At 42.4% G+C, this 16,573-nt stretch overlaps 1 protein-coding gene across 1 annotated transcript in view; it reads right to left on the minus strand.

The window, feature by feature from the left end:
* Nucleotides 1-16,573, minus strand: part of LOC138471220 (vomeronasal type-2 receptor 1-like) — a 221,752-nt gene that overhangs the window by 11,781 nt on the left and 193,398 nt on the right. The window contains exon 8 of the mRNA XM_069609040.1: nt 9,787-9,861. Within this exon, the coding sequence (XP_069465141.1) occupies nt 9,787-9,861 (75 nt within the window). The remainder of the gene's footprint in view (nt 1-9,786; nt 9,862-16,573) is intronic.

A 16,573-nucleotide genomic window follows, 5' to 3' on the forward strand; every position in this document is an offset into this window, starting at 1 on the left:
CTCTTGGCATAACTCAGACCGTAACGCTCACAGCGTTCGCACCAAAGAAATCTTAATAAACTGAATTTACATGTTCCTTACACACTTTTGGAATGCATAACCTTCTCATATATTCATTATTACAAACCTCCTTTCATGCAATTCCTGTCAGAATAGTCCCTTTCTCTCAAGGTCAAAAAGCAACTGAGCCTTATACTGTGTGTCCGATTTGTGTGGGCTTCTTTAGCTCGCAACCAAACATTCAAAGCTGCTGACCTTGACTCAGAATCAAATTACATTCCTTCTTCGCAAAAACTTGCCTCACCGCATCCATGACAAGTGTTATTCTCATCCACGTCCATCAGGCACTGCAGGTGGCTGCCTGATGTACCAGGCTCTAGGGGGCGCCAGTCTGACTCCATTATTATTTTAATTACATTTGAACACAGACACATTAGCCCTTTATTTGCCGCGCTCTGGGTGTACCACCATCACATCAACATCAAGTGTTTTAATTAAGAGTGTAAAATAACCCGAAATTGCTTCTATTTAATATTAATAAATATGGGGCAACCAATATAAACAATATAGAGGAACGGGCATTGGAAATGTAGTATTACGCTGTAATACCACAAGGTAAGGTTGGGATTTCAGACTACAGAAGCAACAATCTATATTTACAAGTCCACAATTCCATGATTATACATCTCCATCCTTTGAATGCCAAAATGCAATGTCTTTCACCTGTACTTTGCGCACATATTGTGGAACACCTCCAAATGTACCGTGCGACTTTCGTGACAAAAAACACCTGTTTTTTGCTTCTTGCAGCCATATCCCATCCTCTTCATCCCTCACCTCCCCAGAAATTATTTGATAAGTTTGATAAGTGCAATGTTGTGTTTTTTAATATGTTTTACCGCTATGTCCGCGGACACCAAACACAGATCCAAGATGGTGGGCACATCGGAACAATCTGATGCACTTCACGCTCTTCACCATCCAATCAGCGAATGCGTCACATGTCCGTGGACATGACGCAAGCCGATTAGCCAATCGGTGTCCTGCCCGCAGAGCGAACAGGGAAGTGTGTCCGCGGAGCGGACATAGATATCACTAATTATTTAGACCTACTTTTTGATAGTTTTAAAAAAACTACTGAACGGATTTTCACCAAATTTATAAAAGCACGCTTTCGGAACCAAGCCACTGCTCCTGCCGGAAATTTGGTGAAAATCCATCCAGCGGTTTGGGCTGTAGGCGTGCTCAGATTTTCTATGGAAAAAAAAAAATTGGGACCCCCTATAACTTTTCCCCCCCTGGAATAAATCTCACCAAACTTTGCAAAAGAATTCAGAGTGGGCCATATACTTTTATTTGCAAAGTTTAGTGAGGATTCGTCCAGGGGGAGCAAAGTTATAAGCCTCCCAAAAAGTGCTCTTCCTATGGGATTAGCAACTTAACGATAACTACACAGCCACTACTGTATATATATTATAGGGCAGCGATAGCTAAGGTGAGTAAGGTGAGCCGGACTCCGATAGGAACCCTTCCAAATTTGATCATTAATAACTTCTCATTGGAGTAACGGATTTGACCGAAATGTTGAAAGTGATGAAAAACCTGCGGGGGCCCCATAGACTGCAAAGATTCCTATAGATTCATTAAAAAATGAGGAAGTATTAAGCGTCCCCCAAATTCTTTTTCCCAAAAGTGCAGCATACTTCCCATTTATTTTCCCCCAGACAAACAGGTTCACTATTTGCCAAAGCGCACAGCCCAAACAGCTGGATGCATTTAGACCAGATCCAAAACAATTTGGGCATGAAGCGTTGACTCGCAAACCATTCGTGGTTTGGAGTTACTCCATGCAGTATTTTATTTTATATTTGACCAAGAAGGAATTCCCCTTCCCAAAAATAGAAAGAGATGTTTAAAGGATTTACCCGAAACCAGGGTTTTCAGAAATTAAATGACCGCCATCTACTTTTTCTCTCGATGCGAGTGATATCAGCTCCTACAGCCGAGGATATGGGAAAATGAAACGCAGGAAAAAAGCTGTTTGCAGGTCAAAAAAACATGCAAAGGCTGAGGTGGGGGGTGGCTAGAAGGCACCAAGTGAAATTTGGGAGTTTTAGGGGGGTTCTAAGGACTGAGTTTGAAACAGGAAGCTTCCTGCAACTGACATCTGAAAGCAAACTGTGTCACACAAACAGTGTGTGTTGTGGGGGAAAGGGAGAGGGGCAGGAGAGGTGAGGCCATACTCGCAGCTACAAAGGACTACAGATAGCCGAAAGTACAAGTAGTGCAGTAACCACGGTTACAGGTTTGTTTTTTGATGATAGGTTTACATCTATAGGGACGTCAGAAGTGAGAAGTCACAACCAGTGACTTCATTGCCAACCAGGTCTCCCATCGATGCAGTAAACAGGACAGGACTTGCTTAACTTCAAAGAGAAGAACAGGCTAGCCTCCTCAGGCCATGTTGCCCAATAAATGAGCCAAACTTACAAGACCACTAAAAGGAATGGGCCGGGCCCTTTCCTTGCTTTGAAGCTAAGAAGGGTCAGCCCCACTTAAAGCTAAGCAGGGTCAGTCCCCATACTGCATGGATGGGCGATCAAATGGGCATCTGACTAATTATTTTATTTAAACCGTGCTGCTGTCAGTCCTTGAAAGTTTTACACTCAGAGACCATTTTTTGCCTTTTGCTTAATTGTATTCTAGTATTTGTAGTGTCTCAACAATAATAAAAACATCAATATTTTTACAGCAACAGTGGATTTTCCATCCCTGCAGTAACTGGGACGAACCCAGCTTTGCTTCAAAGGGAGGAATAGGTCAGCCCCCTAAAGCCAGGTTGCCTAATATATGAACCCTCTTACAAGAACACTTAGAGAAACATGGCCTAAGGGGGCCGGATCCTTCCCCGCTTTGAAACTAAGTAGGGTGGTCCAAATTACTGCATGGATGGCAGACAGTCCGCAGTTCTGAGTGCTATGTGTTTCTTAGTTTAAAATAAAATATCTCATTATACACAGCATCCGCATTATTTTATTTTAAACCATGCTATTGTCAGTCCTTGAAAGCTTTCCACTCAGAGACAATTTTTTTTCTTTTTGCTGAATTGCATTCTGTTATTTGTCGTCTCACAGTGAAGATGGAGGGGATAGTGCCACAATTGTACACCTTTGCCTAACATAGTTATATAAGGATTTATATATTTGAGTGACACTATAATATGTGTACTTTTCAAGCTAGACATGCGGGTGCTTCGAGGGGGAATGATGACAGGGCAAGTAAGTCATGAGTATTTGCCCACAATGTGGCAAGAGAGTTTGCAATCCTGGTCACTGGTGCAGTTATTTTCCCCAGAGTGTGGCTGCTTTTTCAGGTCACCAGTAAAGGACACATGTGGGTGGACAGCATACCTTTCATTCAGAGCACGGATGCAACCCATTGTCTTTTTTTTAGGTTGGTAAGCATGCTCAAGTATTTGGATACCAGGATTATACTCAAGTTGTCATGTTCCCAGTGCAGACTCTTACCCACAAGACCACAAGCACTTGTTTCATATTGGGATTTTGTTTTCCATGGCATATTTCATTACAGATTGATTGGTTTAAAAGGTGAGTACCTTTTATACTTTGCCAGCATATTTTTTGGAAGATTTCCCCTCTCGGGTTATTTTTCTGGTGTTCATTACTTTTTTTAAAAGTCCAATGAAATTTTGTCTTCCACAATTTCTTGTAAGGAGAGGGTCCATTGAACTATATTTGTATATTTCACTTTATAATATAGGGTGACTTACTGTGTGTATATTCATGGGTGCCAGATTTTGATTTTCGCTATTGGGGTAAAAGTACTTGGGCATATGTTATTCTTGCAGCTGATAATTTTTTAATGTTTCCGTGCTGCTTAAATGCTGTTATTCGGGGTCGTGTGATATATCACAACATTCACCAAGAGATCAGCCATAAAACAAGGGGCTTGTAACATGCTGCTTAACCAAAGTGTGTGATCCTCTGCAAATATTTTCATCCCATTGCGCATTGACTAAAAACATTGTGAGTTCTGAAAACCTACAATCTTTTATACATAATAAAAACCAGATATGTTTACAGCTACAGTGGATTTCCCATCAATTCAGTAATTATAATTTGCAATTATGTGCCATCTGACCATGACCGAGGACCATGCTAGTGATCTGCAAGCGTTCTAAAAATCTATGGAATAACAAAACCCTTGAAATTCAAGGAATACACTATAGTTGCAGGGATGTTAAAGTGGGAACTTAAGGCATCAAAACCCCTGAAATTCAGCTAAAGCCAGATTATCTTCATGCCCAGGTTGTGTAGACTATGACCACAATGATGACATCAGAGATCACATCACTGATGAGAACACTAATTACATGTTATATGAGAACACTGATGACATTAAAAATCACATCACTGATGCCCTCACTGGTGACAACACTAATTACATTGAATATAACTGATTACATCAATAACGGAATTAGACATAACATTTATAAGTTACTTGGCCATGACAAAGGATGGGGTCACTAGCCAGTACCAAAGGCCATAGATAGTGGTCGGTTAGTGTTCAAAAATACCAATGTCCATGGTTAAAAGCCATGCCTAGGAGCTCATCACTGTTTTAAAATATACAGTGGGCAACATTGAAAGCTATAGTCAGTGGCGGTGGCTAAAGGCCATAGCTAGTGCCCATTAATATGTTAGAATATACAGTCGGCACAGCCAAAGGAAGTGGCCACTGCCTAGTGTTAAAGACCATGGCTAGTGCATGGTTACTGTAATTAATATAAAGTGGGCACGGCCGAAGGCCATTGCATTTTATTATTTTAAAATATACAGTGGACATGACCAAAAGATGTACAAACTGATCAAGGTCAAAGGCCATGGCTAGTGGCCCATTTATATGTTAGAATATATAGTGGGTACAGCGATAACATACAACAAGGTGAACTTATAGATTTAAAGCACCTTTTGAATTCTAATATTCTGACTGTCAGTGAACAAAACCACCTGGCCTAGATATGTCAATGAACAAAGACAAGTGGCCCAGATTTGTGAAGTCATCAGTGACATTTGTGATGTCATCTTTGATGTCCTGGGTGTTAGTCTTAGCAGTGCATGGTGGTGGTGCGAGTTATGGTTGCTTAGCTTACCATAACTGGCACATTTCTGACGTTTTTTGGTTTTACTTGCAAAGTTTTTTCATTGAATTTCATAAGTTTTTATTAGTGCAACTTAACCATAACATCCCTTTTACAAAGTTTTTCCTGTGAATATCCTAGGTTTTTATTAGTGCAACTCAACCATAACATCCCTTTAACAACGTTTTTTCAGTGAATTTCATGGGTTTTTACCAGTGCATGCTAATAACTTACTAATATCATGCTTACACGATTATAGCAACATTTGTGTCCACTTAACAAAGTTTCCCCTTAAAACTCTTCCATTTCCCAAATTCTAGAATAATTTTTATCACTTCTATACACTTTTTGAAACTTTTTCCACTGTTTTTGCATCTGTTGATGTTTGCTCACGTCTGAAGTTATCATGGACCTTCCAGACAGTGTCACGTGACCATGCGCTAGCGCGCGGCATGATGACGTGTCCGCAAATGCGTCTGCTCTTCGCGATTGGGTCTGTGCTTCACAGACAGTTTAGAACTGCACTTTCTACTGATCTAGGAACTTTGAAGCTCAAACTGTCCCCCTTGCACTGCTCCTACACCTATTCTTACTCATTATCCATTTACAATCTAGTACACAGCACATACTTGGAGGAATATTAGCAAAACTGGGACTTATCTTAAAAATGTCATCAGCTATTGCCATCCCTCCTACGAAAGAGCCACCACCACCACCACCAGCTGGAGGACCTTCATGACAAAAAAAGCACAGTACTTCCAAAGACAATGAAGAGGATCAAGAAGATGAGGCAGAGGAAGTACCTACCTCTAGCACCAAGAGCGAATCATGGGTGCGGCAGTTCTTTACCACTGTTGGGAATGTACCAAAGGTTAAGCTACCAAAGTGAAATGCACTGAGTGCAACATTATACTACCCGGACAGTACTCTTATGGGACCAGATCCATGCACCGACACACCCAATCCAACCACTGCAATGCTCTCAGAAAAGCTGCTCCTCCCTTAGCAAGTAGTGGGCTGTCTTCCTTCAACTCATCTTCCTCAACCACTACTGTAACCACACTGCCTACTTCTGTGGGACACAATATCCCACCAGCTACCTTGGAAGCAATAAAAGAGGCTGTTGATCCACATCTTCTGAAGACAACCGTCCTCTGTATATACTGCAACACACAATGTTTTGAAGCTGTAATCAAGGAGCATGAGAAACACTGCCCCATACCTATGATGTAACACATGTGCAACATTTTATGCTCTCTACCTGCCCCACCTTATGTTCTAACCTCTTCTGCAAACAAAACAAAAAATCAAAAAACAACAAAAAAAGGTTCCTTTAGGAACCACCTCTCACAGTTAAAAAAGAGAACTTAAAAAATCTCAGTAAAGTACATAGGGCCTCTTTACACGGACGGCGGTGGACCAAGGTGCTGTTAGCACCTTGGTCCATGCCGGTAAAATACCAGCACCTCCTTGGTGGAAAGGGGAATTACCGCCCTATTCCAAGGTTGGTGGGGCGGTAATTCCCCCTTCTCCCATTGCCCTTCCCCATTCCCATTTTTGCCCCATAGGGCATAATGGGAATGGGGAAGGTGCTAATTACGGCACCGCAAATTGCGGTACCGTAATTAGCTCCCTGGTCCCTTTGCGGGTTGGTTTTTAATGCCTGCAAAAAGCCACGGATCTGGTCGCCACGGACGGTTTCTGCGCACAGCGTCTGGGTCAGCTCTCTAGTTCTGCGAACAGCGGTCTGGGTCAGCTCTGCTCTGCCTCTGGTTCTGGATACTGCTCTGCTTTCTCTGGGTACAGCACTGCTTCTGGATCTTTCTGCACAGCTTTCTCTGGTCCAGCGCTGATCTGTACGGCTTCTGGATGCTGCTATCGCTGTTAGGTTTGCTGGATGCTGAGGCCCACTGAGAAGAGTTCTCAGTTTGTGGGTTTAGGCCCTTGCTTTGAGTTCTGAATCAAGTTCTTTGGAGTTTTAAAGTCTAGGTGTGGAATCTAGTATCTTCTGGATGTTGTGTGGTCCGGCAGAGCGCATTGCAGCAAATGGAATTGAATGTCCCTATCTGTCCTGACTGTCTGCTTTTATGTGTTTTGAAAGTGGGTGGAGAGGCTAGCTTTCTAGACCCTACCCCTCTCCACTTGTCATTGGCCACTTCATCCTCTTCCCCTTGATTGGGGGAATGAAATGAAGTGTCATCATGATGAGGTCTGTTTATGATACAGAGAACCCACCCCTGTCAAATTACACACAATCTATATTTTGACCCAAAAGACATATTTGCACAGGTACACATTTGTTTAAAATTACATGCACCCATCACATATCACAGGAGGTATACCCTGTCCAAATCTGCTCTTCCTGGGAGCTTGCATTCAGAAATGGCAACATTTGCACTTTTTAACTGGTTTTGCAATATCGGACATTAACCCAAATTTACACACATGTGCGCAAGGAGTATGGGCATTAATTGATGAAGTGTCAGATTTTTAACATGCATACATTTTAAGTAATACCCTCTTAACTGCTAGCTTGCCCCCAGATCATACCACCGGTTCTAAAAACCTCCTAAAATGTGGGCAGAAAAATCACAAGAATTATGGTATCATTTATAAAATGTTCACAAGTCCGCTCTATGAATGATCCATCTTTTTAGAGTTATGTTCTGGCCCCAAAGGGGTGTGGTTTCCCCCCAGCACAAGGTTGAATTTCTGGTTTTTCCAGTTCTGCCAAGCCAGCTTGCTCTCACAGGCAGTGCTCCTCCCCTTTCCTTCCAGGAGGAAGGCACTTTTACGGCCCCCATAATAAAACATTTGCCTGAGTAAGGACAGGGCTTTGTTCAATTTCCTGCAGAGCCCAGGTAATTCAATCAGAGAAGTGTCATATCCCTTTTGGTGGGAGCAGCAAAAGGCAGCTAGGCCTGGGAACACAGCTGTTGTGCAAGTCTCATCTCCTGTCGGGGGTAGCTGGTGGGCAGAATTCAGTTCCTTAAGCCAGGCCCCAGCTAATATCACTTTTAGTTACCCAGTTTTCTGCATTCAAATAAAACTAACCATTTTTACATATGCAGCTAGAATGCTGATTCTAAGTTTAAAACTATGACATTTAAACAATTGCAACCTATGTGACACTCAAAAGTAGGTCACTCATTTCTTTTCAACATTTAGATTTTTAGTGTCTTTCAGTCCAAATTTACTTAAACTGCTGAAATCCACAGCTCAGCCAGTCTTGTTATAAACCTTCAAGTCACTTCAGAATATAACTTTACATTGTATCCACCCCTCAGTAAGTCTTTCTTTGGCCTGCTTTGGGTTCATTTATTTAGTTTTACACAAAAAAAGTCTGGTGTTGTTTTAAAACGCCAGCTTTCTGATAGTGGTGAGTACTGGTAATGCACCCATTTTTGGGATTTAAGAAAATGAATTCCCCAAAATTCTAGGTTGCTCTTGGCAATCAGCATTGCCATTCCCAATGGTTTCAGGCTACTGTGTGGGTAGTCCAATGGGGTTTTAGGCAGTGCCCTTCTGTGCCCATAACATCGGCAAAAATGGGTGGCAGCCTATTCTTCATGCATTTCCCTGGGCATTTTCTGGGAAGCTCTGGCTATCATGATGTTTTCAATGCCAGTACTGCACAGTTTTTGAGGTAGGGCTCGGATGCATGGGTAAAACATCCCACAAGGGCGACCTACAGATGCCGAAGAGAAAACACTATGACCATATTACCACAAGCACTTTTCCCTTTCAAATCTATACCAATTTCAAAAAACTTTACCACATAGCCGGTCCCTGGTGGACATGGCCTATTTATCCTCATTGGCCGCCCCTCGTGGTCATGGCCATTAGCCAGATTTTTCGGGTCATGACCTTATGGCATGACCCTGCCTATCTGGCCACTGCTCATGGCCACAGTCTATACCGCTGTCACCAAAGCTATATCCCTATTTTTTTACCTATATTATGACACTTGTAAAAAAATAAAAGACCCACACATTTGCAAAACCATGCTTTCAGGTCCTTGCCAATGCGCCTTACATCAATTTGCTGGAAATCCACCCATGTTTGTCATGGTCTTTGGGCCAAGAGCGCAGACCTGGCGCCTTTGGCGCCAGGCTCATAAAGAACAATAAACGACACAGTCATTTGGGTCAAATATTTCTTTATCATGGACATAGCACCTCATTTTGGGTGCATCGTGTATTTAACATTGGAACTTTCATCTTTAAAGCAGCCCCACATGCACTCTTGGATGGGGCTACTGCTATTGGGTTGCCTCGCAACTGTTGACTCACTAGGAGTGGCAGGGTGTGGCAGGCAAGCCAAGCCTAGTGGGCGTGCCCATGGTCACAGCTATATTAGATGCTCCGATCCCTGAGGCAGATGCTTCACGTTATTCTGCATTTCCATGCAGCGTAACACTCACCGCCGCCTGGGATTCAACTTACCTTGGAACTCCTGTCTCCATACTTACCACCTGGGGATCCTGTCCTCACCTGTGCACGTCTTGGTTGACATCGCGGCTCACCTTCAAATCTTCCAGAACGCAGACATCTTCATCTTGGAACAGCGGCTCACCTTCAAATCTTCCAGAACGCCGACATCATCATCTTGGCACAGCGGCTCACCTTCACATCTTCCAGGAAGCTGAAATCTTCATCTTGACACCGCAGCATGACGCTCTCCATTCGCAGCCTCAGCACCTGCAAATAACAATGAAAGGCGAGGTTAGACACTTAACAGACATTAAGTTTAAGGTCATGCCACCACCAAACCTCGCGCTTTCCCTTAAACCATCACTCACCTGTTGTCGGATATTGTAGTTTCATCCATCATCATCCCGGCCACGTTCCGCGCCCACAAAGCTGCTTTTGGGCCGCATTTCCACCTATTTAGAAAAAAACAGAAGGGAGAACGTTATTCAGGGATTAACAATAACATTGAGAACAATAATACCAAGACAAAACGGAAAGGCGAAAAGACAAGAGACATTGAGAGACACTTACCACCAACCAGGAGAAGCATAGTCACAGCTGGACTGAACTATTACCAGGTATCAGTGAAGGAATAGATCCCATCAACAAGCGCCCCTGCCAGAAGGAGCAGGACAGAGAGCTCATCATCCATACTTACCAGGTGAGCCTTATGGGCCGGTACGTGCCCACAGAAATCGCACCTTGGATAGAAGGGTTTGGGAGGTACAACAGTCACCAATCAGCGCACTCACATTTTCTCATATCCACGCAGGAGCAGTCCCACCAACTGTTGCCGCCCACAGCTTGTCCGCAGGGGGAGAGACCTGAAGGGGGTGATCTAACTCCTGGGAGGGCTGCAACCATGCCCCAACGCCTCCGCAGAGACCAGGTGAGCATAACATGTTTAATTTTTTTTTAAGTGTTAAAATGTACATAAATAAATAGTTGTATAACTTAGCTTCCACTTGACAAAATCCATTCAGATTTTGCACAAACATTCAGGGTTGGGTCTCTAAACTGTTGTCTACATTCATCAAACGGCAACAAAGTTATAAGCAATCTAAAAATGTTAACAACCCCCTTTAATTTAGCCCCTTCTTGACAAAACATCCCGCTGTAGGAAGGAAAATCCTTTTCCAAGATGGTCACAAAACTACACCAAATTTTGCAAACACATTTATGTTTAAATCTAAAATATTTTTGCAAATATTTGTGCAGATTTGTTAAATGGCACCACATGTATAAGCTTTTACAATATTTTGGGACCGCACCCCAAGTTTTGTTCCCTCTTGATAAAACAGCACCACACTTTCCAAAACCATTCAGAATCATGTCTAGAATGATATTCAATTGAGTAGTGCCAAAGTTATAAGCCATTCAAAAACTGCTTTTCACCAAGCCTGTAATGCACAAATAAGCATCGATGGCCAAGAACATTTGAGATGTTTGTGTCATCACAGGACTCCCACGGTCTGTTTGTGGACATCGGAGAAGAAACATGCCAAGTAGTAGGAGAATGCATAGTTTCCCTGAGTCCCTGACCACATCCATTTGATTTTTTAGATCCAGCAAAGCTGTCTCAGTGCTGTGACCGAAGCGGAAGCCCGATTGTCTTTCTCCTAGCAATTTATTATATTCAAGGTCGTATTGGACTTGGGTGTAGGCAATTTTTTCTATGATTTTGAGTAGGAAGGGGACTGTGGTGATGGGTCTATAGTTGGTGAGGATGGTGGGATCTAATGTGGGTTTTTTGAGGAAAGGGGTAACCCAGGCTTTTTTTTATGTTAGTTGGCATAGTATTGGTGTAGAATGAAGCATTAACGAAATTGGTGATGGTGGGTGCTAGTGTGGGGGCGCAGTCCTTGAATAACTTGGCAGGAAAGTTATCTATTTTATAATTTGAGGGTTTGAGAGAGGCTATGGTTTTTAGTACTTGGTCTATGGTGACTGGAGTAAAATGGAATTCTGGCAGAAGGGCTGGTTCTGTAGTAGTTCCTAGTATTTCTATTTGCAGATCGATATTGTTTTGCAGAGTATTTATTTTGCAGGCTAGTGCGTCTTGGATGGTAGTGCACCAATCTTTACTTACTTTGACTATACTGGGAGGAAGGATGGGAGTTTCTAATTCTTTGATAATGGCGAATAGTTCTTTGCTGTTGGAGGCGGCATTAGTGATGCGTAAGTTTAGGGAATTTGCTTTTTGGGTGTATACTTCCTGTTTGTAGGACTTTGATACTAGCTGAAGTACTTTTTTGGTTTCATTAGTGGGGGTTTTTCTAAAGAGGTGTTCTAGCGCTCTTTTTTTCTTCTATATTCAATGAGGTCATCATGGAACCAAGTGTTTCATCGATGGTTGGCTTCAGGCAGGTATGATAGTGTGATGAGGGTTGAGTATTAATGAGCTTATTTAGCAGAGGAATTAGGTTTTCGGGGTGAGTTTCCTAGAGTTTCTAATCAGGGTAGGTAATGGGGGTGTGATGGGAGGAGTTGCTCCTTCATTGTGGTGATATTGAATCTGATGAGGAAGTGATCGGTCCAGGACATTTCTTTGATGTCTTCTAGGAGGACTCTAGTGTTCACTGTTAGAATCCAGTCAAGGATTCGTCCTTTTGAGTGTGAAGGGGCATTAACAATTTGTTTAAATTGCATTTCTAGGAATGCATAATGGGAGGCTGTAGATTTGCGGTCTGATTGGTCGTTGTATCCCAGATTAATGTCTCCTAAGGGAATGAATTTCATATTGGGTTTGAGGATAGGCGAAATTAGTAAGGGTAGTTCAATATCTGGGTTGTTGGTAGCGTGGGGGGCTCTCAACACTATTAAGAAACTAATAGTGGTGTTGGGGTCTGTGGCTAGGTTAAGGGCAAGGAGTTCCTGACCTGGTAATGTTTCTGTTTTACACTCTCTAAACTGGAGAGGGGTTCTGTAGATAATGGCTACTCCTCCACCGGTGGCCTCCTGGCGATCAGATCTAAGTAACGTGTAGTCAGGTGGTATCGCTAGTGTGAGCAACAGGCCTGAAGCTGCATGAAGCCAGGTTTTGGTTGTTACTAGAAAGACGAGTTTATATTCAAGAATGTGGGATGTTTCAACCCACTTGTTGCTCTGCGATGCGGAAACACTGTGTTCTGATGGTGCCGGAAACATCAAAATTGCTGCAAAACCCTTGTGCGTGCCAAAACCTCTGAAAATCACGCTTTGCAAAACACAAAAATATGGCTGCCCAATCTGCCATGCATGTTGTCAGTGGTGGAACAGAGATCTCACTCCTGAAACATGTCACTGGGCTCCACAAAATGTGAAGATGGAGTACAGAAGGAAAAGCAGTGCTTTGCTAGATGAAACCCAAAATCTTGCTTTAAATCACATTTTCTTTGTTGCTGAAACTGAGAATGTCGGTACAAAACACCCTCAAGCATCCAAAATTCTTACTGGGTGCTACAATTCACTTAGTATAAGAAATCATTGTGAACATACAATGTCATGAAAAGCTGAAAGCATCAAGGGATTTCCACAGCAAAAGTGGATCTGTCAAAATCTGGGCGCAGTACCGTCGGCCGCCTGAATGACAGCTGTCAGGGGCCTGCAGGATTAAAAATGTAAACATGTATAAACTAAAATCAAAATGTTTGCAAGCTAGGAGGCCTGTTATTGAGAGTAACCCATCTCGTAATTGTTTTGAATCCATGGTTTAAAATCTTGAAGAAGTATTTAGCTGTGATTTGATCCCACAAGTTTGTTGTATGCTAAGGGAAAATTAAACAGAATTAACAGTTAAAATAAGTTGGCTAAAGCTACCAAACTGGAATAACAGCTTTCCTCACAGAGGCAAGGCCTCCCCCTCCATCTCCCTCCAACAGGAAATCACACCTAAGTGATAATTATAGGGTGTGGGAAGAATCTGGTCTGCAGTGGGGACGGAAACAATGAACAGCTGCAAAGCAGGAAAGGCTAAGTGTGAGGACCGTCGTAAAATGGCCTCTGCCAAGAGAACAGGGAGGAGACTGCTTCTGAACTGCAGGGAGAAAGGAGGTGGAGACAAACCACCATCTGTGGCAGAACATTCACTAAGAACATTTTGTTTAAATACATATAACTTGCCACTTTAAATTGTCAAAAACACAAAAGAAACTGAATTGTTCTGTACATCTAAATGTTGGCTGCACATTTCAAGAGGCAGCAAGATCATGTGACATAATTTGTAAGGAAACGGCAGAAAATGTGATTTTACACCTAATGTAATTCTGCTAGAAGTATGACACTTTAAACAATTATGCCCACGTTATACGTGCACATTTGTAGAAATTTGCTGATAAATGGGACATTGTGTTCCTGATGAAAAGGGTGAAATTCTGGGAAAAGCAGACACAAGATCCCACAGCTATGGGGTTTGGAGGAGTAGCTGCTGTACAAAATATGTAATCTATATGTGTGGTTGTTATAAAGGTTGCATATGTGTAAATATGTATTATGTCAAAAGTAGATTTTGTGTTCAAGAGGCTAGGGTTAGACTCTAAGCCTCATAAATTCACACCATAAAGATGACACACAGTTTTTCTCCTCCTATCAAGGCAGCGAGGAGATTCTGACCAATCCCTGTCAAAGGGGCGAGCTTAGGCTAAACCAGCACACACACCCTCTAGCATAGCATACATAGATACAGCAGAGGGCAGAAAAAGGACAGACAGATACCCCACTATCCGAATGCTGGCGGAGCACCCTGTTGCAGAACTTTCCATCTTCCTTGCCTCAGACTCCAGAAACTTGGCAAAGCAGAACCCATTGCACAGCTGAACCACTTTCAGCTAGGCCTCAATTTCCAGAACCAACCCCACAAACTTAAGAGGAACTAAAATACAGCGGGGCTGTGCTGTACTGCTTGCCTGCTGAAATAATTATCATCAGAGCCAAAAAGGGTAGATCCAATCCAGTCCTGTTCTGTGCTGTGACCAGAGTGCATTGGAGATCAGATCCAGTCCTGTGCCGTGCGGTGTCCCGAGTGCCTTGACGCGGCCAAATCAGATGTGCCCAGCAGTCTGTCCTGAACAGAATCCCTGACCAGAATCCCTGACCAGAGTCCCTGACCCGAATCCTGACGGGTCCATTTGAAACATATCTAGTGAGTATCTATAGATAGAACTGTTTCACTAGCATATGTACCTTGCTTAGTCCAATCCCTATCTTAAATCCATCCTATCTTGTCTTCAGAACCTGCATTGGTAGGAGTACTTTTCAATTGCCTGAACTCTCTATCCAATCCCTCCTATCTTCCTCCTGTGCTAGTATTGTTAAAACTATCTTTGCGCTGATATTTTTCATCTGAAGAAGGCGAGTCCCATGCAGGCAGTCACCCTGATCAAATGGCTATGTTCTTGTGGGGATTCGTTTATTTTCATAGTCGTCCTCTTGTGTTAGAAATCCCATTTGTAATTTTAAAAGCGCATTCCCATTTTCCCATTCTTGCACCTAGCTTGAAATATTGACCTCCACTAAAAACGTCCATAACTTCCTCAGTTTTGTGCTAGAAACATAATGTAAACTTCTGCTTGTAGCTAACACCCATAGCTTTAAATCGCATCTAAAACTGCATCCCAAATCCTTACAGTTATCCCGTTATCGCGATTATCGCACAGTGGAAAGTTTGCTAACAGATTTTGTTTTTTGGGAAATTCTTACACGTGTAAAACAGTTTATGATTGCTCCCGACCTTAATTTTAAGATTTCAAATTGTTCCTTGATATTGAATCATTGCTAGTGTTTGTGTGCAACTATCCAAAGCTGCTACCATAAGAATTATAACAATTTCAGCAATTTAAACCATATTTAGTGTTTTTGCCCAGTCCATTCTAAGGATAACTTTAAAAACCAATCAGACAGCTTGACAGTCAATTCTGTTTTCTCTTGTGTTTGCTGGGGGAAAGTGGGATTGGTATTTTGTTTGAATTCTGCCATTCCTGAATACCTGCTCTCTCCTCCTATCTCTTTACATTGCTTTTTTGGGTGGTTGAGGGGTGTACAGGGGGAACCTTTAACCACTGTGAAATCTGATCTGAACACCCACACAAAAGTATTATTTCTATGCTAAATTGTTTTACTCACTATTACTCCTTGTGTATTAAAGAGATTATTCAGTGTTACATCACCCAATTGGTGATTATTGTGTACCCATTAAAACATAGTGTTATTCAATTGTAAATCCATAAATAAATATTTTAACTTTGCAAACCAACCTGATTCCTGGTTCAGTGTGACCGGGGAGAGGGGGTTTCCAGGAGAGGGGTGTGATATGAGTGGTACATCGTTCAGAATAAAGAACGTTTAGACAAAAATAAATAAGGATTTCTGTTGTGCATTACACGCTAGGCGTTGACTTGGCTTTGTGCCGGATTGATATCACTTGAGGTTGTGTATGTCAGTGGCGTGATCTAACATTGAGTAGGGCACCTTTTCATGGTTCCGTGACTTGTGGGGAGCACCTAGTTTGGGTTATACATGCTGATGGAGGTGGTGGAGTACTGCATTGATTTTTGTGAAGAGGATTTGTGGCTTTGGAGTATGAGGGTGAGGTGCAATTATTGGTTTTGTGGGAGGGTGTTAGGCAGAATTATATGCAGTACCCTTTGGGAACACCACACACAATTAGGACTACAAGTGACAGTACAAATACACCTTTGGTGCAAGCCTGTACTACACAGTAAAGTGGTAGTGATGGCTGAGCAGCCAGACTTAACTCAAGAGTAAGTGAGCAGTATCAATAGTTACACAAAGGACAGAAATTATTTTCCACATTTGCTGAGGGGTCAGGTATTTCAGACCGACCCTTCAGACTTTGATTCTCTAACAACCTTTCAATCAATTCAGACTTTTTGCCTTTAACAGAGAGATTCCTTTCTCTACACAGAACTTTCAGATAATCCACAGTGTAACTAAGGAGGGTCTC

Source organism: Ambystoma mexicanum, chromosome 1p, assembly GCF_040938575.1.
Source record: "Ambystoma mexicanum isolate Mex_15411 chromosome 1p, UKY_AmexF1_1, whole genome shotgun sequence".
Taxonomy (NCBI): domain Eukaryota; kingdom Metazoa; phylum Chordata; class Amphibia; order Caudata; family Ambystomatidae; genus Ambystoma; species Ambystoma mexicanum.